At 39.2% G+C, this 25,363-nt stretch overlaps 1 protein-coding gene across 2 annotated transcripts in view; it reads right to left on the bottom strand.

The window, feature by feature from the left end:
- Nucleotides 1-22,938, bottom strand: part of mafa (MAF bZIP transcription factor a) — a 155,880-nt gene extending 132,942 nt beyond the window's left edge. For both annotated transcript variants that reach the window (XM_079620092.1, XM_079620093.1), the window contains exons 1-2: nt 21,345-22,938; nt 15,181-15,243 (exon numbers count right to left, since the gene is read on the bottom strand). In XM_079620092.1, the coding sequence (XP_079476218.1) occupies nt 15,216-15,243; nt 21,345-22,318 (1,002 nt within the window). In that variant the 5' untranslated portion in view covers nt 22,319-22,938 and the 3' untranslated portion in view covers nt 15,181-15,215. The remainder of the gene's footprint in view (nt 1-15,180; nt 15,244-21,344) is intronic.
- Nucleotides 22,939-25,363: the final 2,425 nt, after the last annotated feature.

The following is a 25,363-nucleotide window of genomic DNA, read 5'->3' as shown; positions in this document are numbered from 1 at the left end:
ATAGCGTCAACACCAAGATGCAGCGTCGAAGTTCCACTTCGAAAGGGAGGGTCTCAGGTTGCGTATGTAACGCCTTTCCCTGAAAGGGGGAACAAGACACTGCATCTTGTTGCCATACTTCTCCTTCAGACAAAATAGTTGATGATGTGTAATTCAGGTGCCCCTTTATACTCACGGGCACTCCGCTTGTGATGTCATGGACTGCTGTCTGCCAATTAATATTGCTGTGTGGGTGCACGTGCTTCAGTTACCGATCATGCTAATGATAGCACGCACCTCATAGCATCGACACCAAGAAGCAGCATCTCATACCCCTTTCAGGGAACCGGTTGTATATGCAACCAGCGACATTTTCATTTACACTAAAAATACTGCCACTGTACTGAGCGCATTGCAAATATAATATTTTTTTTATTGCTTTGAAATATTGTATAGTAAAATCTGCTTTTATGAATTACATAAATTAGGATATGCATGGAAATGTTTTGTTACAGTGTTTGCACACTAACCCAGTTACTGGCCTTTAAGACACAAAGCCTGAGAATAACACTACATGCTCACATATGAATCACTGAGCAATAGACTGTGATCTGAGGGGCCATTACCTGTTGAGTAGTTATTAAAAATAGATGGGTTTGTGCTGGAAACACTAAATGTGGGCTGTAAGTAAGGTGCACTTAGGCATAAGATGAGAGGTCTGACGCATTGCCATCAGGCTGTATGAATGAATGTGAGATATTGTATTTCTGCAGCTCTGGGTTTTCTGTTGGCACGAGATACAAATGAACAGAAAACTGCAGTGGGTGTTCGAGTATCTCTCTCTCTCTCTCTCTCTCTCTCTCTCTCTCTCTCTCTCTCTCTCTCTCTCTCTCTCTCTCTCTCTCTCTCTCTATGCCTGCCTCCCTCGTTAGGTAAAACAGATGGTGCTAAATTGAATAACACACTCCTGTATGTTCTCCTTAGTCACAATTTCATAAAATGTCATTTACATATTAATCATAGTGTAAACAAGCTTGTGACAAAACGAATGAATTAATTCCAAAAATTGTGCAGGTTTCCTCATCTGTGGTCTGCACTTTAACCATGGAAAGTTATGAAATGACATTTTCAACAGAACATTTTGCTCTCTGCTTTGCTGGATCATCATGCAGCATATTTTTCACAGCATGTCTGAACCACTTATTATTTGGTTATAATTATAAATGATATAATTATATGAACAGTTAGTACTTTTTCACAAGGCCTTGCAATGAATACAAGTAATACATTAGAGAAAATAAACTGTTGTGCAGTCTTTCCTGGCAATGGAGTTCATTAAGCAAACAAAGAGAAGATCATCTTTGCAATCACTATTTTTCTCAACATTTTTCCCTCTTACTTGGAACTTTTCAGAAGACTATGAACTCTGGTTCTCTTACGAGAGATACTCTCGTACTGCGTAGTACGACTACGCTTAGGGGAAAATCCTTTTCCACGAGAATACTGAAGCCAAAAATTATCCTTAATTTTGTATAAATGTAAAACGCGTTGCCGCAGCATACCGACATAGGCGAGACAGCTCACGCGCCAATTGGCTGCTGTGAGGGCAACTGCTTGTGAGCCTATCGAGCGAGACCTAGAGTGACGTCACACCCAATGAGGGCGCTTCGCGCCTTTCTGCGTCACGTCCTGCCGAAACGGGCGTGGCTTAGGGCTATAAATTGCGCTCGCAGGCTCAACTCTCTGATTTTTAATCCTTCAGTGAAGACATTACATCGCTGGATCCGAGGAGAAGCCGCGTCGAAGAAGCATCTCAGCGGAACGAGTCGAGAAGCTGCTGGCCACGCCGCCTTCATCGCCTTCCTGCGGCGCTATCCGGGGCCTATATCCTTTTTCTCAAATTGCTCTAGTGTGTGCTCGCCACCGCGACACACACTCCATCTAAAAGAGTAGCATCTTTTTAAAGATGCCTTCCTGCGGCTCGTGCAGAGCCACACTCAGCGATGGGGACCGCCATTTTACCTGCGTTTCCTGCCTGGGTGAGCAACACGCGGCTCTCGCACTCGCTGACGGCGGCTGCCCTCACTGCGAGCTGTTGCCTTTAGCGACTCTGCAGACTCGCTTGGCATCATTCCAAGAGCCCGTGTTCACCGCTGTAGTGACGCGCCGTAAAAAGCGCCGTGCTCAGCGAATCCCGGAACCTTCTCCCAGCCGACAAAGCTCGCCGGTGCGCCCGCGAGCTACGTCACCGGCTTCTCCGTCGTCGATCCCCGACGGACAGCGGCCGCAGCTTGCCGCAGCTTCTGTCGTCGGCGTGGACAAGGTCGACGCGATGCTGCGAGATGGGGATTCCTGCTCTATCCTGGCGTCAGGCAGTGAGGATTGGGCGAGCTCTGAGGATCTCGCGCCTCCTGTCCATGCTTCGACGGGAAGGAGAGCTAGCATCGAGGCGGAGCTAGTTCGCGTGCTAACTCAAGCCACGGCGTGCCTTGGCCTTGACTGGGTTTCGCCTGAGCAGCCCGCCCACAACCGACTGGACGGCTACTTCCTGCCCGGGGAGCGCTCTTCACCTGCATCCAAGCCGGCACCCTTCCTTGCTGAGCTTCACGAAGAGGTCGCTAGAGCTTGGAGCTCCCCGTTTTCAACCAGGACAAGGTCTTCTGTTTCTCTGGCGTTCTCGGCTGTTGACGACGCCAAGAACAGAGGGTACCTCTCCCTGCCGCCGGTCGAGGAGCCGATCGCAGGGCATTTATGATTGCGCATTAAAAGTAGCAAACGTGCCCACATCCCAGTGCCCACTAATGCTACCTCCTGCTTATCACACGGTTTCTGTAAAAACGAAACCAGTGTGCAGGCGCTCTGCTCAGGCGAGCGATGCTATAAAGGTGGTAAACGTGCCCGCTCCCCCGCGCCCACGTCCACACACAAGCATTACGGTTCCTACGGGACTCGTCCAGCCCTCCCCCTCCCGGTTAACCACCGTAGAGGGGTCAAGCGCGGACATTCTGCCCGCTGTCATCAGCACGGCCCCTGCCTCAGATGTTGCGAGCACGACATTTTTGTCACAGCTCACCGAAGCCGCTGTATCGCGAGCCGATCAGAGCGCGCTTCTCACTCAGCCCCTAGCAACCCGTGCAGACGCGTGGGCGAAGCTTCCCGGGGTTTCAAAATGGGTGCTAAACATTATAAAAGAAGGCTATTTGCTGCAGTTTCGCCGACGCCCTCGCCGCCACACGGCGCGTCGAGACCTCGGTAGAATCGAAATTAGCACATCTACTTCGAGCCGAAATTCAGAAACTACTGAGCAAAGGGGCTATAGAACCTCTATCTCAAGCTCAGAGCAAAGGGGGGCTTTACAGCAGATACTTCCTGGTACCCAAGAAAGACGGGGGTCTAAGACCCATACTAGATCTGAGGCAACTGAACAAAGCGCTTATGAAGCGCCAGTTCAAGATGCTCACGACCAGAAAAATCCTTGCGCATGTTCGCCAAGGGGACTGGTTTGTGTCAATAGATCTAAAGGATGCGTATTTTCAAATACAGAATGCGTCATGTCACAGGCGTTTTTTTAGATTTGCCTTCGAGGGTCAGGCATATCAGTACACAGTCCTGCCGTTCGGCTTGTCCCTGGCACCCCGTACATTTACGAAGTTCATGGACGCAGCGCTCGTACCCCTCAAACTCCGGGGCGTTCGAGTGCTGAACTATTTGGACGACTGGCTCATTCTAGCCCAATCTCACTCAGAGATCATAGCGCACAGAGCTATGTTACTGGATCACCTCGAGAATCTCGGTCTCACAGTGAACTGGGAAAAGAGTTCGCTATTCCCCAGACAGATTATTTATTTTCTTTGAATAGAACTGAACTCGCTGACGATGACAGCACAGCTGTCGCCACAGCGCGCACTACATATTCAGCGCACAGTCAGCTCTTTCCGCTGCAGCGCTGTAGTCCCTCTCAAGAGATTTCAAAAGATGCTAGGTCTGATGGCCTCAGCATCATCATTTCTCCAGCTGGGCCTGCTGCGCATGCGCCCGCTGCAGCTCTGGCTCAAAGGGAGGGTGCCTCACAGTGCGTGGGCCGCCGGTCGGCTTCGCCTCAAGGTCAATCAAGCATGCGTTGCAGCTTTGAGCCCTTGGGGGTCGAAAGACTGGTACCATTCAGGTGTAAGCCTGGGGACTTCATCGAGAGGGTGGTGTCTACGGACGCATCCAACGCAGGATGGGGAGCGCTGCTCGAGGGCCCTAAGGTCAGAGCGGGAGAAGCTCCTTCATATAAACTGCCTTGAGATGTTAGCAGTGAGCAAAGCGCTCACGCGCTTTCGTCCCCTGATAACGGGGTGCCACGTCCTGGTATGTTCAGACAACATATCAGTGGTATCCTACATAAATCGCCAGGGCGGCCTCAGGTCCCTGATTCTGTACAGGCTAACCAGACGCCTCCTGATATGGGCACGCAGCAACCTGCTCTCGCTGAAAGCAGCGCACGTGCCGGGGCTCCTGAATGTTGGACCAGACAGACTGTCCAGGAACCACGTTCCGACAGGAGAATGGTATCCCTAAATACACCGTTTAGGGCACCGGTCATTTCCCTGTCTGCCCTACTGGTCACTGGGGAAAATGAGGACGAGAGTTTTATCTGCCCGGTCAGGGCATTAAGAGCTTATGTGTCTCGCTCGTCTGCCTTCAGACAGACGGAGCAGCACTTTGTTTCGTTCAGCGGGCGTTCTAAGGGACTAGCCGTTTCGAAACAGAGCCTATCCAGATGGATTGTGGACACTATAGCTCTAGCTTCCACAACCAAGGGCATACAATGCCCTTTGGGTGTCAGAGCGCACTCCACGAGAAGCATGGCTTCTTCGTGGGCCTGGTCAAGTGGGATTGCCTTGCAAGATATCTGTATGGCGGCAGGCTGGGCCTCCCCGTCTACATTTATAAGGTTTTATAACCTAGAGGTTCCCGCTCTACAAGACAGGTTACTATCGGTCTAGTATGGCCAAAAGTTGTTAGACTGAAAGTCTCAGTCTGTGATATATGGCTATGATAAATAGCAGGGCTGCTCTGAGCCGCCATTTTTTGGAAGATAGTGGCTAAAACCCCCTTCTTTCAGGATTCCCTGTGAGTCCCCTGGGTGATTATGCATTGTATGAACCCCAGCTGATTGCTCTGGGTCTATGGTGTCGGATCCCGGCATGCACAGCGTTTTACATTATGTTCCCCTAAGCGTAGTCTTACTATGCAGTACGAGAGTGTCTCTCGTAAGAGAACGTACTCGGTTACTAACGTAACCTTGGTTCTCTCTAGAGAGAGGAAAGGATTTTCCCCTAAGCGTAGTCTTACTACGCAGTACTCGTTCCTCTCTCTAGAGAGAACCGAGGTTACGTTAGTAACCAAGTACGTTTTCAGCACACTCCTAGTGCCATTACAAACATTTACCTATTTACACAACTTAACACTGGATATAAAAGTAATATAAAAGTCAAGTCAAATTTATTTATAAAGCACTTTTTACAATACAGATTGTTAAGCAGCTGTACAGAGATAACAGGAAAATAATGCAAAAAAGTTTGTTTCCAGAAGAAAATAGCATCACAGTCCAGCTTAAAGGAACACGCCGACTTTTTGGGACAGAGTTACCGTGCGTGCCGTAACTCTGTCTGACGCACCCACCGCTAGCCTAGCTTAGCACAAAGAATGGAGGTAAACAGCTCCAGCTACTGCTCCCAATAAGTGACAAAATAACTTTTTCCTATTTACATGTTGTGATTTGTATAGTCATAGCATGTAGGCTACAAATAACAAGAATTCTTATAATATAGTTCCCAGTATGTATACAGTTAGAAGATGGCTGTGTCTCATGTGACCTTGTTATTTGTACACGCTGTGAAAATGTTGGCGTTATTTTGTCACTTATTGGGAGAGAGACAGCGTCAGACAGAGTTATGGCACGCACAGAGATGAAAAGGGTATGTATTAGGGGTGTGCAAAGTAGCCGATATTTGTATCTGTATTTGTATTTGTTGAGGGGGGAAAAGTATTTGTATTCGAGTAAAATTCAAAATAGGCGTAAAAATCTAATTTACGTTATAGTGTAAGTATTCTTTAATTATATCTATTATAATTAATTATGGATATGCAATATTGGTTGATGTTTTTCCATAAATACAGCGATGAAACAAGGAACGTCATTGAAAATAAAATAACATAACAGCCATTACCTCATCCATGGTTAAACCAACAACTAATAAAATACCATTGTGAACATTATGAAGCCTACAGCCTACATCTTGCTGTCTGCAAAAGACAGAGTAACTTAAACGTACCATATAACTCCCACACGTGCATACAATTCGACACAACTACACAAGCATTTTTTACTTTTTTTAACCGAACTTTAACGTTACTCTGTCAACAGCCTATTGTCTAAATTACCGCGCTAAACAGCTACGTAAACAGAGCGAACATGAGAGCACCCGACTGCAGACGTCAATAATGTAGCGTAATGGAATAATCTCCCGATCAAACACCACTTCTCGAAAGTTATAAACTGCCTCAGGAACCCAGTTAAGGTACAAAAATCTGTTCAACAAAAATAGTGATGGAGTTAAGTGTTTTTTGGCTCTCTGTTGCTGTGTGGAGCAGCCTGTGTCCGTCACTCTCTCACTCATCCGGGCATGCACTGCGGTCTCACAAGGAAACACAACTTTTTGATATACAGTTTTTCTTGTTCCCGAATACAAATATTTTTTTAAGTATTTGTTCGAAATAAGTATTTGTAAAAAACACGTTATTTGTGCCTTTCCGAATACCGTATTTGGGTTCGGCTCCACCCCTAGTATGTATGGACTTCTCTAACTCTGGGGGATACGGTGAATAAGCTAAAGTCCCAAAAAGTCGGCGTGTCCCTTTAAGTAAGTTCAGTGATTTTTCATTTTTATTTAAAAAAAAGTAATTAATTTAGTTAATTTAGTTAATTATATATATATATATATATATATATATATATATATATATATATATATATATATATATATATATATATATATATATATATATATAATAGTGTCAATGCAGGCAGATCAGTATTATTGTTGAATATTAAATTAAACGTTAAATTGAATATCCCAACTAAGCACGCCAAGCCAATGGCAACAAATGTAGAAAGGTGACAAAGGCGACAGTGGCAAGGAACCAAAACTCCATCAGGTGGCAGAATGGAGAAAAAAACCTTGGGAGAAACCAGGCTCAGTCTGGGGGCCAGTTCTCCTCTGGCCAATGAACGAACAGTGCATGATTATGATTCAGGCAGCATTATAGGTCAGAAGTCAGATTGGTTTGGAACAATCAGAATATTATCCAGTTCCATCTGGTTGAAGGTCGGAGTCACACCGGTATGTAGATGGGTTTAGGATCAGTGCCAATGGCTGTTGTGCTTGTAACTGAATACTAGTTAGCTGTTAATGTTAATGTTGTGTTTTTGTTGCAGTGGACCAAAATAAGGACCACACTCTGAGCTTATTTCAAGACCTCATTTTTATTATTTATGTTCATTTTTTTAACTCATTTTTAATAATTCAAGCAATTTAGATAATTGATAGTACAATAATCATAATAATGATAAAAACACACAAGTTTAGTCATCAAATCTGAAAATATTCAGCTGAGTTCTAATAATTTAAGCAGTCTAGAAATGTATCTTTGAGAATGCAGTTCTATAATATATTTTTGTAAAAAAATCATTGTCCAACACTGCACAATAATTTTTCTCTGCATTCAAAAAATTATTTGTTGATTTTGATGTCAGAATGCATTTTTTCCTGTATGTAAAATGATCAGTTGATTGTTGCCACTGTTTCCTTTAGTGTTGAAGTGTGTGTGTGGCAGTCATCATGCAATGACTGTATCTGATGTTGGCATTAGTCTGAGCCAAAATATATTTGTAGATTACTCTAAATTTACCATAATTGTAACAATTGTCTTTTTAATTGTCTTTTATCATAACTTATCAGTAAGTTCAGCAAAAATGCATGGTAATGTATTAGTCAAAAGCTGAATCCTGTGTTAATGAAACAATTAACACATAAACAAAACTTGCATCTACTATTAACATTAATGCATTTAAATACAGCTGGCTCAGAATCTACAATATTCACCAAAATTTAAATATACAAATACCAATATTCACTTAAATATAGACTGCATGGTATTTGAAACCATTATAATGTTTTGTATTAAGTATAAGCAATTAATTGATGGTTAATTAAAATGACTGATTATGAAAAGAAAAATAAGACTTCCCTAAAATGATCATTTACAAGCTTTTGGAGAGTATAATTTCCTCTATAACTGTCCAGACGTAACTCCACATAATAATTGTTGTGAAATGATTTAAATTCTCTAAAAGGTGGTAGACCACAGCTTTATAACACATGCCACAGAGTGCCTGTCTAACCCACTGCTGAAGGTTCATGACTACATCTCTCTAATTGTGTCCCATTACCCTGCAGGCAGACGGGTTCTGGAGAACTCTATAATGACCTCACATTTCAACTTTTGGCAGGAAATAGTCATGACCTTAAAAAAGAGTACAATAATTACCCAAACAAAAGGCATGTGAGGATACTGTACAGAACAACAGCAGATATATATATATATATGCTAGATGCCTTCGGTAAAACAGCACTTATGAAGAGCTAGTTTAATTAGACACACAGAATAATACTAACAAGCAAATGATGGAAGTGGAGAGGCAGAGGAAGAGGGTCCACCGCGGGCAGTGCTGGGGGAAACGGAGATGGAACTTCTCCTTGAATACATTTTACTAAATTCTGCTGATCAGCAAGTTTAGGTGGGACCAAATGCATGTTAAAGTGCAAAGTTTTCTTTTTTCTGCAGACATAAAAAAGAATTGGAAATGAATGGCCCACTGTAGATTTTAACGCAGCAACACACAACCCAGCATACAAATATGAGAAAGAAAATAGATGACACAAATAGTTGATAATAAATATTTCTGGAAAGCTATGTCCTGTCACGTGACATAGCTGTATAATATATGAATAACTCTTAAGTCATTCCTCATAAAATTTAATAAAATCTATGAATAAAGTATTATTATACTCACACACAAATGACTAAATCTCACACTGTTTCAGAGTACCATCCATTGCCCAAAATTACTGTTTATATTGGCATAATAACTATATAATAACTATATAATAATCTTTTTGTTGTCCTTTTGACAAATTCATTATTTTTCTTTTCTCTGCTAAAAGCGCAGATAATTGCATTGTTTCCAGCTAATTTATTCACTTGTAAAAAAAAAGAAAAAGAAAAAAAAAAGGCAATTGGCAAGCTAGTGCTAATTTTGGACCAATTCAGTGTTTTGTAACTATGATGACTATACATATTAAAAGAATTAATCAGACCCAATCATAATATTTTTATTTAAAAATAAAAATTTGGGGGCGAGGTGGGGGGGTGGGGGGAATGAGGATTGATATCATAAATTCAAAGAACAGATAAGCCTTAAAACCTTAAATTCCCTGAGCTTGAAGCTAGAACTAATGGCTTCAAGCTAAAATGACACCCTCTCTATTACACAGCTAAAGCCACAATTTCAAATTCAGCGTACTTTGCTGTTTTAAAGAAAAGTATTTTTACACCCCCTCTCTTGAGTCCAGTTACCTTTAAGGAAAAAGGAAGTAAGGCTGTGCTACAACACACACACACAGAGAGAGAGAGAGAGAGAGAGAGAGAGAGAGATCAGAAGCTCAAGATCAGAGCCGGTAAGCTAAAATAGACTCGGGTGAAGACGGTATTCAATGCATCGTACTGTACTCTGGCCTGACTGTACATAGATATCCATATTTTTAACCTTAAAGCCCAAATACAGCGTCTGCTGCCTGCACATCTAAATATAGACCGTCAGCCTCCGTCTCTAGTTTCCTTCGCCTGGAGCAGGTGGCTGGAAGATCGGGCGGACACAGCAAGTCTGGGTCGTCCTGTCCTGCTGGGACACAGAGACACCCTGGACCAGCATTGAAGTGGATGGGTTTTGAATTAATTTATCACTTCAATAGTCACTAACAGAAATATTATAGGAACATCTAAAGAAAGTACTTGGACAGCAATGATCATCAAAACATAATAATTCTAATAATATAACTTGTTTTTTTAAGTGCATGTACACTGCACAAATCTCTGCAGCAAAAAACGTGTGGTCAAGTCTTTATGTGCAACACTATTCATAACTCATTGTTTCAATGCAGCTTTACAGAAAGTCATATTGTTATGCCAATAATGCCACGGTGCTTTACCATAAAGCAAATTAAGGCTGGACATTGTAAAAAGTCCATAAAAATGGATGCCACAGTGTTAGGATGTGCTCTTGTGTACAACAACAGCAAGATAAAGTGCAACTGATGGAACAACAAAACACAGATGTCTTAAGTCACGTTTTTAAACGTTTCTAACACATACAGTAGGCCATTTCATGATATGCCGTAAAAAAAGGCTTTAAATTTATATTATTTTGAACAGTCCAATAAATTAAGATGCAAGCCAAAAAAGCACAAACCCTAAAACATTTCTGAAACACAGGCATTTCTCAGTGAGCCGTTTCTATGACAAACCAAAGTAAAGCAAACTGTGCAAGAGGAACTGCAGCATGTTTGCAATTTTAGTTTTAGTTTTCATAAATTCAAAGCATGAGGCATGTGTTGCATTATAACATATTTGTGCCATGTGTATCGTATTGAGAGGTAGTTGGTGATACCCAGCCTTAAATCAACCAGCCTTACAGGAACAGGTTGATTTTGTGCCCCAAGTATAAGGAATTATTAGAGCTGTTATGCTAAAAGAGAAGGGTGTTGCAGAAATACAGAAGTGTGGTGGGTGTGATACATGGTGTTTTTGGCACCACAGTTAGAATGTGACACTCCATCAGCGAGACTGACCAGATCAGTGAAAGAAAAGTTTCAACCGCCAGTCACGTCTCACTTCACCCTCCTTATGGCTGATGTCGTGCATGCAACACCCCGACAAGAGTGTGTGTTCACACTGTCCTCCCAGGGATTTGCTCGTTTTCTCCTACCTCAGCAGTTACGGTGTCCTTTTGTCCCCCCACTAGTGTCTGAACTATTGCCATGTGCGATGGAGGAGTCAGGGCAGCCCATGAGGCGAACTTTCTTCAACAAACTCACCAAAGTGTGTCTATTTTTGTAGGTTAACTGAATATTTTTTCATCTATAAAAATGTGTGTGTATGCTTTTTTTTGTAGATCTGTTGTTTATTAAAGCAAACATAAATAAAACAATTGACTACACTCTCAAAATTAAAGGTTCCAAAAGGGGGTTTGTGTAAGGATTTTTTTTCTTTTGTGTGAAGAACATTTTAGTAATCTGAATAAGCTTTTCCACCATAACAAAACTTTTGTGCAATATCATAACTTGCTTAGCTTCTGAACAGACTTTCCTTTTAGGATTTCAGTCCCTAAACCAGTGTTGTAGTACTCAATTTCTTTATGGTCTTGGTCTTGTAAGGGACTTTAGAGCATTTTGACTCGTTCTTGACTCTGAATAGTCAGGTCTTGGCCTGGACTTGGACTCGAATGAGCTGAACTACAACACTGCCCTAAACAGCCGAACAAACAAACAGGGGTGCGTTTCCCGAAAACATCATTAGCCAACTGTGGTCACAAGTTTAATAAATTAGTTCAACGATTGAGCGTTTTCCGAAACCATAGTTCCAACGCACATAAGTAAATAGCATTGAAAATATTGCAAATTTGTGTTGCTTAAACTACAACTCTCAGGAAACAGTTGTACCTAGCTAGTTAGCTTCTACAGTGATACATTTTACTACGGTGGTTAAGTAGCAAGTTACATCGTTGTACGGGAAACACACTCCAGATTGAGACTTCAACAACATTCTCCTCAACGAATCATTGCTCTCTGATTTTAAGATTAGGTTTCGGTTGTTCTTTTAATCGTATTGTTTGAAAGGACACGTCATACTCTTACAACAAAATTACACTCATTGAATGACACCCACAATCGCAGTGGAAAGCCAAGTCATGTGACAAAAAAGTTTCCCTGCTAAAGACGAGCACCATTCTCCATTCTTACTAACACAGTAAGACATAGAAAGGCTACTCAATGTTCACTTGTATTTTCTCATAAACATGGATAAAAGCTCTTTACGGAAACAACAAGGCACATCCCAGTCCTAGACTGTGTCCAAATGCTTTTTGGGCAGTTTAACAAGGTAGGAAGATAGGTCCAAAACCAATGTTTGTGTAACATCCTCTCTACTAAGATGCCTTCATAATTTTTGTTTCTGAAGACATGGTAACCCACACTCCTGTGTGCAATAACAGAGCAGGTTTATGTAAGACACCTATCATCATGTTTTTCATTCCTGTGTTCTCTATGTCCTGTCATTCCTTAGTGTTTATCCTGCAAATTTCCTCGCCCGCCTTTAAAGGGCAACTAATTCACAGCTGCTCCTATGGCTGTTGGAAACAACAGCACTTAAAGCACTTCATTGAATGCTGATTTGTCCTTGTCATCTCCGACAGGTCCGTCTCATTTTTCCCTGGCGGAGTTAAGTGAGGCTGGAGCCTAGCCAGCCCTGATCCTGTGCTCTACTTAAAGACAATGGGGACGGGAACACAGAGCATTATGGGAAGGACAACATGACATTAACATCTCATCCTCATTATACAGATTAGTATGAGAGAGATAGAGAAACAGGAACATGCTAAATGGACATTGGATTTGAAGTGCAGAGAAACTAAGGGTAAACCTTCATCAGAACTGACAAAGCTTTGAGAACAACTGGGTAAACTCTTTACTCGTTAATCATTCAATAGTGAAGAGTGAAAGTTTATTTTTATTTATTTTTTGTGGATGTCAAATACGTTCTTCTATCCCATCTTAATAAGCACGGACAAATAACTATAAGTAAACAATTTGAACCGGTAGGTTAATTTCCCTGAAAGTGGAAACTATGTGACAATGTGTGCAAATGGCTCTGTGGCATTTATTTGAACATCCAGACCATTTCAAAAAGAAATCTGTCTCAACCATTCGTTTGAGTTGGGGGCAGAACGGTCTTTTTGTCTAACCAATGGCGGAAGGGGAGTGTTAGGGAAACACGTTTGAAACAATCGTAATTCCATTTGGTTACATAGTCGACAAGAAGATGTGATATAGTCTTTTCTTTCCTATTGTGATGTATCCGAGTGAAACGGCTTCGAGACCAAGAAAAAATATGTAGTACAGGACTTGATTTTTGTTCAGTGGGACTTGATTTTGTTCATTGGGAATTGATTGGATCGTTGGATCGATTTCATGTGATTGACAGGTTGTCCCACTTTGCAGTACACACGTCATCAGAGAAGAGAAGAGAAGAGAAGAGAAGAGAAGAGAAGAGAAGAGAAGAGAAGAGAAGAGAAGAGAAGAGAAGAGAAGAGAAGTAATTGCAAGAGTTATTTTGATTACGAAGACATGCACGGAAAAATCATTTATAATAAATACTGCAATATTCAATAAAAAAATAAGATCTATCTTAATTTCATGGTGACTTTAATGACACTAAAATTACTGTTTAAGGGCAAAGCGACAGCAAAAGCAATTATAATGTTCAATAACTAATTTAATATTAGTCATAATAATAACAATATACGCTAGTCTCTGACATCATCCATGACATCCGCAAAGTTATGTAGTTAATGAACTGAACTATAGACTGTTTTAGTGGTTTGAATCAACATAGGTTCAATTTTATAGTATTCATAATGGCTGATTTATATACTATTTATATTTATATTTATTGAATATTGCAGTATTTATTATAAATTATTTTCCGTGCATGTCTTCGTAATCAAAATAACTTCCCCTCCCTCTTGTAATTACTTCTCTTCTGTTCTGTTCTGTTCTGTTCTGTTCTCTTCTCTTCTCTTCTCTTCTCTTCTCTTCTCTTCTCTTCTCTTCTCTTCTCTTCTCTTCTCTTCTCTGATGACGTGTGTACTGCAAAGTGGGACAACCTGTCAATCACATGAAATCGATCCAACGATCCAATCAATTCCCAATGAACAAAATCAAGTCCCACTGAACAAAAATCAAGTCCTGTACTACATATTTTGTCTTGGTCTCGAAGCCGTTTCACTCGGATACGTCACAATAGGAAAGAAAAGACTATATCACATCTTCATGTTTTATTTTTCAATAAAAATAACAAAAAGACCAAACAGATAAATATTTGTTTGGTCTTTTTGTTATTTTTATTGAAAGTATTAATAAAAAAGGAAACAGTAAATGCTGTATATATATCTATAAACATAAGCACCACTGTGCTGCACCATGTTGTGTGTTTATGTATAGTCTATTTTAAAGCAGTTTTGAATAGGACTCATCCATTCAGATTTAACCTAAACCTATCCATTTTATACAACTCTTTATATCTGCATTTAAACCCAAAACATAGGACACAAGATCTTTGACTTTTTACCTTGTTCTAAAAGGCACAACGCCTTTGAATAAATCACGGTTGGTCTGGCTGCCGTGGACATGGAGAACTTTGGTCACTAAAAGCCCTTTTATGATTCAGCAATGTTCCACACAAACACCTTAATCCTTGACAGCTCTGAGCGCAGTCTCTACCCAGGAGCGAGTTGCACAAGGTGCTCCAGTGAGATGTCATTGGTGTAGTCCTAGAAGAGTACACACTGAGCCTGGAGAAAGATGGATTGTGCTTCAACTGGGCTTACAGAAATCCATCACCCCAGCACTGAGAGTTCGGCCTATGGGAAGGTGAATTTACTCTTGCTTATAGTCGAGTGTAAAGTGAGAAAAATGTTTCGTACAGCACTTTAGGAAGTACCAGCCTCACTGCAAGTTGTACGTCAGGTAAAGTATTAGGTACTCAGTCAATGTTATTTTAAATCAAAATGTAGTTTGCCATGAGAAATATTAATGCATGCACATTGGGATCCACACTGGAAAATAACACTGCTTTTTATTATTTCATGTATGCTTTTTTTATCACACAATTCAGTTATAGCATGTTTTAACATTAGACTTTCCAGAATGAATTTCCGTAAAAATAAACACAGTACCTCTGATTATGGCAAATTTTGTGTTCATTTCCAGACTGTGGTATTTTAGTGTGTCAGAGATACAGGTGAAATTGTTTTACCTCACTCATCAAGGCCAGGCTTAGAGAGCTCACGGTCACAGATGAAGGAACTTTCTGGAAGACCTGCCAGAAAAAGAGAAAGAGAGAGAGAGGGAGAGGGGGAAGATGTCATAATACATAAACTAAATGGAAATTGTGATTTCACTATATGATTTAACACATTTCTTACAATGATCTTTGCGAAGAGATTGTACTAAGCTGAAATTATTTGATTATTATTGAAATACATTATATAACAAGATGAACAGTCAGAGACATAACAAACTGCAAGTTGTTCATACGTGATTAATCTGCGCTGGAAAAAATAGCTAAATCTGACATTATTATTTTTCTGATGAATAGGTTTCACTGAGGTGTGCGTCTATAATGAAATAACAGAAGATGCAACAATCTCTTCTTCGATCTAGTTTTACAGTAATGAAAAATGTTGTATATGTGAGCCATTTAATTTTCATTACTGATGGAAATTGACATCCACTTTTTTTGGAAATTTTATGCTGGATATTTTGATGAACTCAGTCTATATAGTACAAGTAAGGTGTGACAGTATGTGCGTTATGCACCCATTCCACTCCACTCCAGATATTTTAATCTAAATTTGATAATCTAAATTATTGATGTAATATCATAATAAACTGATTGCTTCATAAAATAGAATTTTCTATCTAGGAAGAAAATGTAAAACAGACCTAAAATTGTCAGGCGTCCGGCTATATCAAACCTAAATGTAAAATTTACCTCACATAAAGGTTGAGTTTGATGTAATGCTTTAAAGGCAAAAGACAAATGCACACTTTCAACCATTAAGGGTGTACTGTATGTATCACACACACACACATCAATTAGTTATATACATATAAATAAATATATAAATGTGTGTGTGTGTGTGTGTGTGTGTGTGTGTGTGTGTGTGTGTGTGTGTGTGTGTGTGTGTGTGTGTGTGTGTGTGTGTGTGTGTGTGTGTGTGTGTGTGTGTGTGTGTGTGTGTGTGTGCTAAACAAAGGAGAAAAAAAGAAAGATAAAATGTATTACAAAAATGATTTGACAGTTTTATTGACACTGGGGGACAAATATTATTTATAGGCTTGAAGTCAGCTACAGTAAATCAACATGCACAGACGTTTAACAAGCACATGCAAGTATCACATGTAAGGGCCATAGCTGGTCACTGCATGCAAGATGAAAAGGAGTTCCAGAAATTTTTTTTCTATGACTATTTTGATTCATTTCAAACATAAAATGATCATAAAATGTAATGTCTAAATGACCAATTTGAGAATTTTGCAAAAAATATAGTAGGTATTGTGTTTAATTGAATTGCTGTCTGTAGATGCAATACAACAATTAAGCTATACATCACAATTACCAGCTTCGAAAAAAAACAAAACATTCATTTAATTGAATGTAATTAAAACTGAAACAATTATTATAACATTAATTTCAAAAGCTCAACACTAACCTTGAAATAAAATAAAATAAAAATATCAGAAATATTATTATATTTATGACTGTGGCTTCATTTAGGCACATTTTCAAATTACAAAAATTACCCGAGAGTACTGAGGGGTTCAATGTCAAATAACTGATGGACGATTATGAATGATGAAGATTACTGATGATTTTACAAAGTACACAGAAAAGGCCAACACATGTATTCACTATGCATGTTTCTGAGAAAAGACTTTTATTGACACACGTCAACACACTTTCAGCTTTCAAAAAATAAACCCTTTATTAAAAAGGAAAGCTGTATGATGAATGCTACTGTCTGAATTAAAGGTAATATTTATCCAAAGTGATGTTCATTATAAATTATTGCATAACAATTGTTACAATTGTAAATGGTTTAATTCTCATTTAAAATTGGATCTCACAGTCCAGATAAAAGAATAAGACATTTTTTTAAACGATGATGTCTCACTCTCTCTCTCTGTATCACACATGCATCATTTTCATCTTTATTGCATCTGTGCATCGCTGGAAAACCCCAATACTCTGACACACAGTTTCAAAGTGTGTGCACATCTTTCCGAGAGCTTTTTCAAGTTCACCCACAAGCCAAAAGACTTCCAAAACTGCTCTGTTCATCCATCTATCTATCTATCTATCTATCTATCTATCTATCTATCTATCTATCTATCTATCTATCTATCTATCTATCTATCTATCTATCTATCTATCTATATATCTATCTATCTATCTATCTATCTGTCATGACGTAGCATACACCAAATACTAATAAAAGTCCAGTCCGTCCAGCAACGAACATGGATATTGATGACAATGTAATTGCATTTAGTCAACTAATCAAAATAATGCAAAATCGCTGGGCAAATTTGTTGAGCAAAGCTGTTGTTATAGCTGATTAAAAGTGAAAATGGATGAAAGGTATAGCTGCGTACCATACGAAGACTGCTACGCCTATGTGTGTATGCATTTGACTTAAGGACTGGTACAGGAAATGAATAAGGTCTCCCCTGAGGGTAAAGATCTCTGTAATGACTGTGCAGGTTTCTACATCTCGCTCACTGACCTCCACGCATCCTCTGTAAACACATACACTCACACACTGAAATACACCTTTACTAATGCTTGGATTTGATCTTGCAGAGAACTCAGTGAAACATGCATTGATTCAATGAAGATATTGTTCCCCTTTCTCTGCCACATTGAATCCAAATAAAATAATAATAATAAATAAATAAATAAATAAAAGTAATTCCAAAATAAGGATCATAACAGTCCAATCGTGTAGTAATTGCAACAGCAAGATTTTACATACCATAAAGTGTAAATGTTTTAGGACAACATAAATGCATTTTAAATCGAAGAAAGCAGATCAAATCATAGGAATGTAGTGTTACTTACAACTTGTGTTTACCTTAATTAATGTCTTCAGTGCACACAAAGTTTGAGACATTTAGGGTTTTGGCAACTCAAAATACTAATTCTGAACCTTTTCCTCTTAGTACGCATGAGAGACAGATTTGTTATAAATTGCACTTTTCGCATTCATGCTAAAAAAATTGTATGGATACCGCTGCAGCAATACAGATTCATAATTTATCATTTTTAAATGGCTCAAGCTGGACCTTTTCTGAGCGATTAATCATTGGGGAAAATTACATTTCAAATCATTTCAACATTTCAGCAATATTCTCTTGCCCGATCTCCTGCTCTCACCTCCACAGCTTTGTTTCAGAAGAGGTGGACAATAAAGCCGCTTCGTTCACATTAAGGAAAGGCAGAGAATCAGTAAATAAAAAGCAAATATCTGTACAAACTGAGCACTGTTCATTTTGATAATAATATTTATATATTTAATTTGTCCTTTAATTTGATATTTTTAATTTGTCCTTTCTTTGTGTGCACCTTTTTTGTGTGCATGTCTGAGTTTTTTTTAATATATATATGGAAATTGTGGTCAGATGGCACATATCTAACAGTGGGAGAAACTTTTGCACACATACAGGATATGCATGTTCACTCTGACCTCCAAAAACACTTTCACTAGTACAGTGGTTCTCAACACCCAGAGCAAGCGTTGAGCCAACACAGTACCTTCATTGTTTGTCATACACAAAGGTAAACAAAATGTCCTTAGAAAATCAATCTGAGTTTATTAATATTAACACCAACTGCTTAAGCCCAGCAATATTCAAAATGATTACCATAACACGACGAATAGGAAAATATTTCAGAAAAACTACGGCATGTAGTTTGTGCAAATTGGTGGACGTGGCTTAATTGTTTTACTATTTGCATTTAGCAGGCTTTTCCCTGCAGTCCGCGGCCCTATCAGAACACGCCTATACGACTCACCAGTTGAGAACTCTGACAACTCTGCCCTTATATAAACATGCATGTCCTAGGCAGATGCATAACATGCTGTTCTTTGATAACTGCACTACAACCATTCGCTGTTAAATTAATCTCTTGGTTTTTTTTTTTACCTCAAGACCTGAACAAATAGCTGTTCCAGGAGTTTCTGTGCAACACAGCATGCATAGCCTACACCCATGCAGTGAAAAGAGTTTACTTTCATCAAGTAATCCACAATTTCTCTTGCGAGTCATTAAATAAAAGGTAAAAAGGTGAGACTATAAATTCATGCTAAACATAAAACAAAGTCCATTGCATTGAGATGAATTGCATTGTCAAACTTTGGAATGTTAGAGCATTGTATGCAATAAAATGCATTATATTCTATCAAACATTACTTGCTAGTGGCTGCAGCAATGTGATCTTGTGGACTTTTCCAGAGAATACTTATGAGTTTATGAGCAAACAACTATATGATAACAGCGAAAGCTTTACACATAGTTTCAAGAGTCCGAATCTCACGATAGACAGTCAATTTTTGAGATGCCAAACATGTTTTGTGCAATGCATGCACTGGATAAGACTAATAAAACCAGCCTACTAACAAGAATTATGATTAAAACAACTAATGATCGTAAAAAAACCTAATAAAACTTTAACAAACAACATCAAGAGAAAGCAGACTTTAAGTGGCCCAAATTGCATTTTTATTGCATATCATATTGTATGAAATGAAAAAAAGCATATATGAACATCACGTACGGTTAGTGGGTAAAATAATTTTGCACAGCAAAATATATATGAAAAAAAATAAAATAATAATTAACATAGTTTTAAGAATTTATTGATGAACGGTATATCCTGATTTTATACAAGCAGGGTATCAATCCCTGACCATAAAACAATGTCCAGACATTTTAATATTGATTACTACATTATTGCCATGTAAATAATGAATTCATTAACATCAAAAGAAAGAAAGAAAGAAAGAAAGAAAGAAAGAATCGAGTCCTGCTTGACAATATATAACTAAATAAGATTATATCTTTTAGTTTTCAGCAAAGCCATGACGGGTGCCTTTTAAATTAGCGTTCTAGATAGATTCCAATATGTGATATATAATTTGCTACAAGCTACATTTAGTGCAACTCATTCCAAATAGATCAGACTTTTTTTTTTTTTTTTAATGCATGATTTTCCATGTTGACTTGAAATTCTACTTTAATACTTTGGTTTTAAAATACAGTAAATGGCAGGCTACATCGTGAACTACAACTGTCAAACTGCTGTTTTTACTGCAAGTACATGCTGCAAAAAGCTCAAGTTACGCATGATAAAAATCCAGCTGTATGCAAACTTGGAGCCTTCCCAAAATTCGAACAAAATGAACAGGCAACATCTAAACTTTTAAGTCACTCTTCCTTCTTCGTGTCAAACTGTGGCATGGGCTACCTTTAACTGTTTTTATATGATGCAAAAAAAAAGTAGTTCATTCCAGAGTTATCAAAATGCAAACGTTTGACATTAAATACACAAACCGCTCTTAGCAACAACACTGTTTAAGTCCCAGAGGGAGAACTCCTTTTTGAAACCAGGTCCTTGTTCTTTCCCTCGAAACACTGCTTCCAGTTGGCTCTCAACAGAGAATTAAATGTATGGAAACTGTATGGATCAACTTTTTAATGGGGAGGATGATGACATGATGCTCCTTGCACTTTTTTAGTCCGTATTCCAAAAAAAGTGACCGGGAAATGAAATAAATGTATGAATGCCATGCTGAGCAGAAGTTCTTTTCCAAGTAGAAGTTCATTTTCAAGCGCATAAAAAAATGGAGGGGGAATAAAGTAAGAACAAAAGACCATACATGTCCAGCATGCAGGCACTTCAATGACATGTCTCTTTATAGCAATAATGTCTCTCATGTAAAGTCACAAAACAGCAAGCAGAAGACATGAGATGATAATGGGGAAAATCCTCTGACTTTGGCAAAAAAGCAACAACAAAAAGAAAAAAATATATATGTAGGCCTATATAAAATAAAATAGCAAACTTTCTTATTTGGCAAAAAATGCAAAAGTGTATGAAGGTCAATATCATAAAAGTGTATATGCATACACATCAAAATATGAACTAATTTAAAGATTAATATTTGCATAAAGAAAAAAAAATAGTTTGGTTGCACAACAAGCCCCCAAAACTCTAAAACTGACTTCAGTTCTTTATAAAAGCGATAAAAAGTTGTCAGCCTTGATCTTAAAAAAAAAAAAAAAAAAAAAAAAAAAAAAAAAAACTTTTAAAATCTTTATTGATTTCTTTTTTAGGCTTTTTTTTAGGGAACTCACATGAAAAACTCCGGGGATGAGGGGTTGTTGTCGCTGCTCGACGAGTTTTCTCGGAAGCCGTTGCTCACCAGCTTCTCGTACTTCTCTTTGTACGCGTCTCTCTCGCGCACCAGTCTGGAGATCTCTTGTTTGAGGTGGTCCACCTGCTGAATGAGATGGGTCTTCTCACCCTCCAGTACGTGCCTCTGTTGGACCCTCTTGTAGCGACACGACTGGGCATAGCCTCTGTTTTTGAGGGTTCTCCTCTTCTGTTTGAGTCGGATCACCTCCTCTTTGCCGACACCGCGCAGCTGCCGGTTGAGCTCCCGCACGGACATGCTAACGAGTTGCTCGTCCGAGAAGCGGTCGTCCAGGTGGCTGTGCTGGTGGTGCATGGCAGATGAGTTGTTGCCGGACGGGACCCCGGGAGTTTGGTGCTGCTGGTGGTGGCTGTGGTGATGATGATGATGCTGGTGGTGAGGTGCCCCGTTCTGCGCTGCAGCAGCGGCAATGACTGCAGATACCACCGCGGCGGCGGATCCCATCTCCTCCCCGGCCATGGCGCCTCCCGGTCCGGCTGCGCTACTATACTGCTGCCCTCTAGCATAGCCGTCGAAGCTCTGGAGCTGATGTGTGCTGTTAATCAGCGCTTCAACCGCATCCTCGGGACTGAAGCCCAACGCCTCCGGGTTGAGCTGCTGCTGATAACCGGTCATCCAGTAGAAATCCTCCAGGTGCGCTTTCTGCTCGCTCCCGGAGCCAGGGCTGGGCGCCGAGAAGCTCGGGGAAGGGGGAACTGAGCTGCAGGGCGTACTCATCGGGGTGGAAGACAGGGAGCCCCCGGCGATTAGGCGGCTGCACTGGCTGATGCTGCGATCGGGCTCCAGTGGCTCTTTCTTCACCTCAAACTTCATCAGATCGAAGTCATTAACATATTCCATGGCCAGGGGACTGGTGGGCAGGTCGGAGCTGCTCAGTGCCAGCTCTGATGCCATCCTCTTGCTGCTGACCGTCCTCCAGTGCGGGTGAAGAGCAGCTGTCAAAGCGGGCTGGGTCGGAAGAGAGTGAGCCAGCTTGATGATGTTTAAATGCTTTACTCTTTGCAGGAAAACAGATACTGCACAGGACTTTTCAGTGCTCTCCTAACTCCAGATTATGAGCTCTCCTTGGCACAGTCTATTGCAAAAATGCATTGGATCTCTTTCTCTTCTCTTTACATGTGGATTTCGGCGGCCTTCTATTTCAAACATTTAACACTTTGGTGACTCCTGAAGAGCAGACACCATCGTAGTCAAACGGGTAAGTGTAACGTGAAATACGTGCGCTAAATGATGTTGACACAGATCGAGCTAAGAGAGTTTTTAAACTCGACCCACTACAGTAGAGTTTAAAAGCATTGCTGAGTTTTATAGCTGCCGTGACGTCAGGTTCTCAACGAGCCAATGGGATCTCTGGATCTCAGAGCTCTTTAACATATGGGTTCGGAAACCAAAACTTTTCTCGTCAGCTGACTGTCATTTTGGAAATGCAGGAGGAAAGAGTTGAATGAGTTTCGAACATTTAACTCTTTCCTTAACCGTTTACAAAATGTCAAATAAAATTTAGTAACATAGACGATTTTCTTTTCTGTTCATTGACGTTTCTATCAAATGTGTTTCGCCAGTAGGCCTATTATGCAGATCTTTTTTATTCAAAGCATTATTTTACATTTTAAATAGTATAGCCATGTGTCAGAAGGATAACTTCAATGACATGTTTAGACACTGAATTATATCTTTAAATTATTTGGTGTGCAAAAAATAACATAAAAAAACGTACATTTGCACTATAATTGTCATTTTAATTCCCAATAATAATAATAATAAAAATAAAAAAAGGATTTTAGAAATAATTAAAGTTAGTGATGTGCTTTAAGTAGCCTATGGGTATTTTCAAAACCCAACAGTGCCACCTTCTGGAAATAATGATATGTAAGTGTGTGTGTGTGTGTGTGTGTATGTGTGTGTGTGTGTGTGTGTGTGTGTGTGTGTGTGTGTGTGTGTGTGTGTGTGTGTGTGTGTGTGTGTGTGTGTGTGTGGCACACCAAATAATTTAAAGATATAATTCAGTGTGTGTGCCTACTTAACCATATTTTGGGGACAAATATGTACCAATAAGTGAGCTAAATCTGTCCAAAACCTCATCTGAGGGTCCATCCACATTTTACATCCACATCCACAAAAAACGTTTTAGGTTATATTATGTATTATTAGCTCAGTATATATATATATATATATATATATATATATATATATATATATATATAACAATCTAAGTCTGTAATTACCCCATTTAGATAGTGGGTGGATATTGAGACTATTGGAAAGTGAAACTTTATATTCACTTTTATACATGAATGAGAATGAATAATAACACTGAACACAACAACATTTTCACAATAGTATATCATATGCGAGATTGTCTATTCTTTTTGGGATGGACAATCAGACGGATCTGCTCTGGTTTATAATAATTGCATAGTTCAATGTAGTTCACTGTAGACTTTATAGGGTACCTAAAATGTGCTTGATGAGTGAACATCTCAGTTTACAAGTCAAAATATAATTTAATATGAATAAATCAATCTGACTACTTTAGCTTGTGTGATTTCTAAATGTCAGATAAGGCAAAAACATTTTTTTTATAAGTAATGCACATTTTCACTTAAATCTGCACCCATTCACTCAGGCCTAAACATTAGGCTGTAGTTCAGTGATCAACCAAATGATTCAAGTATACAGTAGATCAAGAGAAAAGCTATAAAACTTGTTTATCAGTTATGTGAGATCTGTCTCATCTAGTCATATATTAAACTACTCTTCTGTTCATTGCTCTTTTACTGGAGGTCAGAGGTCGATTACAGCAGTATCTCTTAGTGATTTTTCTCTCCCTTTCATTCTTTAAGTATTCAGTTAGCACACTATCTGAACAAAGTCATATTTTGCTTTGCATAATATACCTGTCTGATTAATTAATGATCCTGTCTTGATCTTTAATTTCATGGTTCTTATGCTCTCGTTTTTCCTAAATTCCAATTAAAAGCTCAGTGCCATGGTCTGTAGAATAGTAAAAAAAGAGAAAAAGGAATTTAAAATCCATGAGGATGTGTTCATGTAATAATGAGTTACCCGTTTAGGAAAACTCTTATGAAAATTGTGTTAGGCTTGACACTGCACCAACCATTTCATACCCTGCACAAAAGCCTATAATCATTTACTCAGTATCTTTTCTGGCAAAGTCTATAATCTCATGCTTGGGATCCTTGGTATTTTTAGAGGTTGGACTGAGTCGAGTGTAATGATCTCTCCAACCGCTGGCCACGAATGATTACATCAATAGCTGTTACTGTATGTGTATGTGCACCGTATTTGCATTACCTTAACTCTGCATTTGTTCTTTATGCCCTTACAAAGCAATGCAGTTGCTAAATGTGTTACATTTAGTAATTATATTAGTGTATAGAACGAGACAAATTACGCACTGGCTATTTTTTCTTACTCCACAAAATTAAGTAAAACATTGTATTAGAGACACAGTAAAATAAGGTTTCTCATACAATACTGTATATTCCAAATATTGTATAATTTTGGAAGACAGCCTCAAAACAGATTATGTGTTAATCTGATAATTGAGTCTAGTAACAGCAAAGAATCCAAAAAGTGTAACATTTTGCTTTGCTTAAATTTGTTTCAGCATTGCATGAATGTGTTCTTACCAATGATTTGTCTGTCCACACTGAAAGTGAAACACATTACAAATGTAATGTTTAATATAAAGCTGTTTGGAGATGGATTTTGGACGAGTGAGATTTTACTGTTGCCGGCCAATTTTTTGATGATTATGGTTTACAGTTTATGAAATCCCCAAATTCAAAATTAGAATATTGTAAAAAGGTTTTCATAGCTATAAGCCATAATTAAGTCAAGTCAAGAATATTTGTATAGCGCTTTTCACAATACAGATTGTATCAAAGCAGCTTCACAGTATTAAATTAAAATAAT

The sequence above is a fragment of the Phoxinus phoxinus genome (assembly GCF_949152265.1).
Source record: "Phoxinus phoxinus genome assembly, chromosome: 8".
NCBI classification, from domain to species: Eukaryota; Metazoa; Chordata; class Actinopteri; order Cypriniformes; family Leuciscidae; genus Phoxinus; species Phoxinus phoxinus.
The sequence above is the reverse complement of the archived record's forward strand: the minus strand, read 5'-3'. Positions and strand labels throughout refer to the sequence as shown.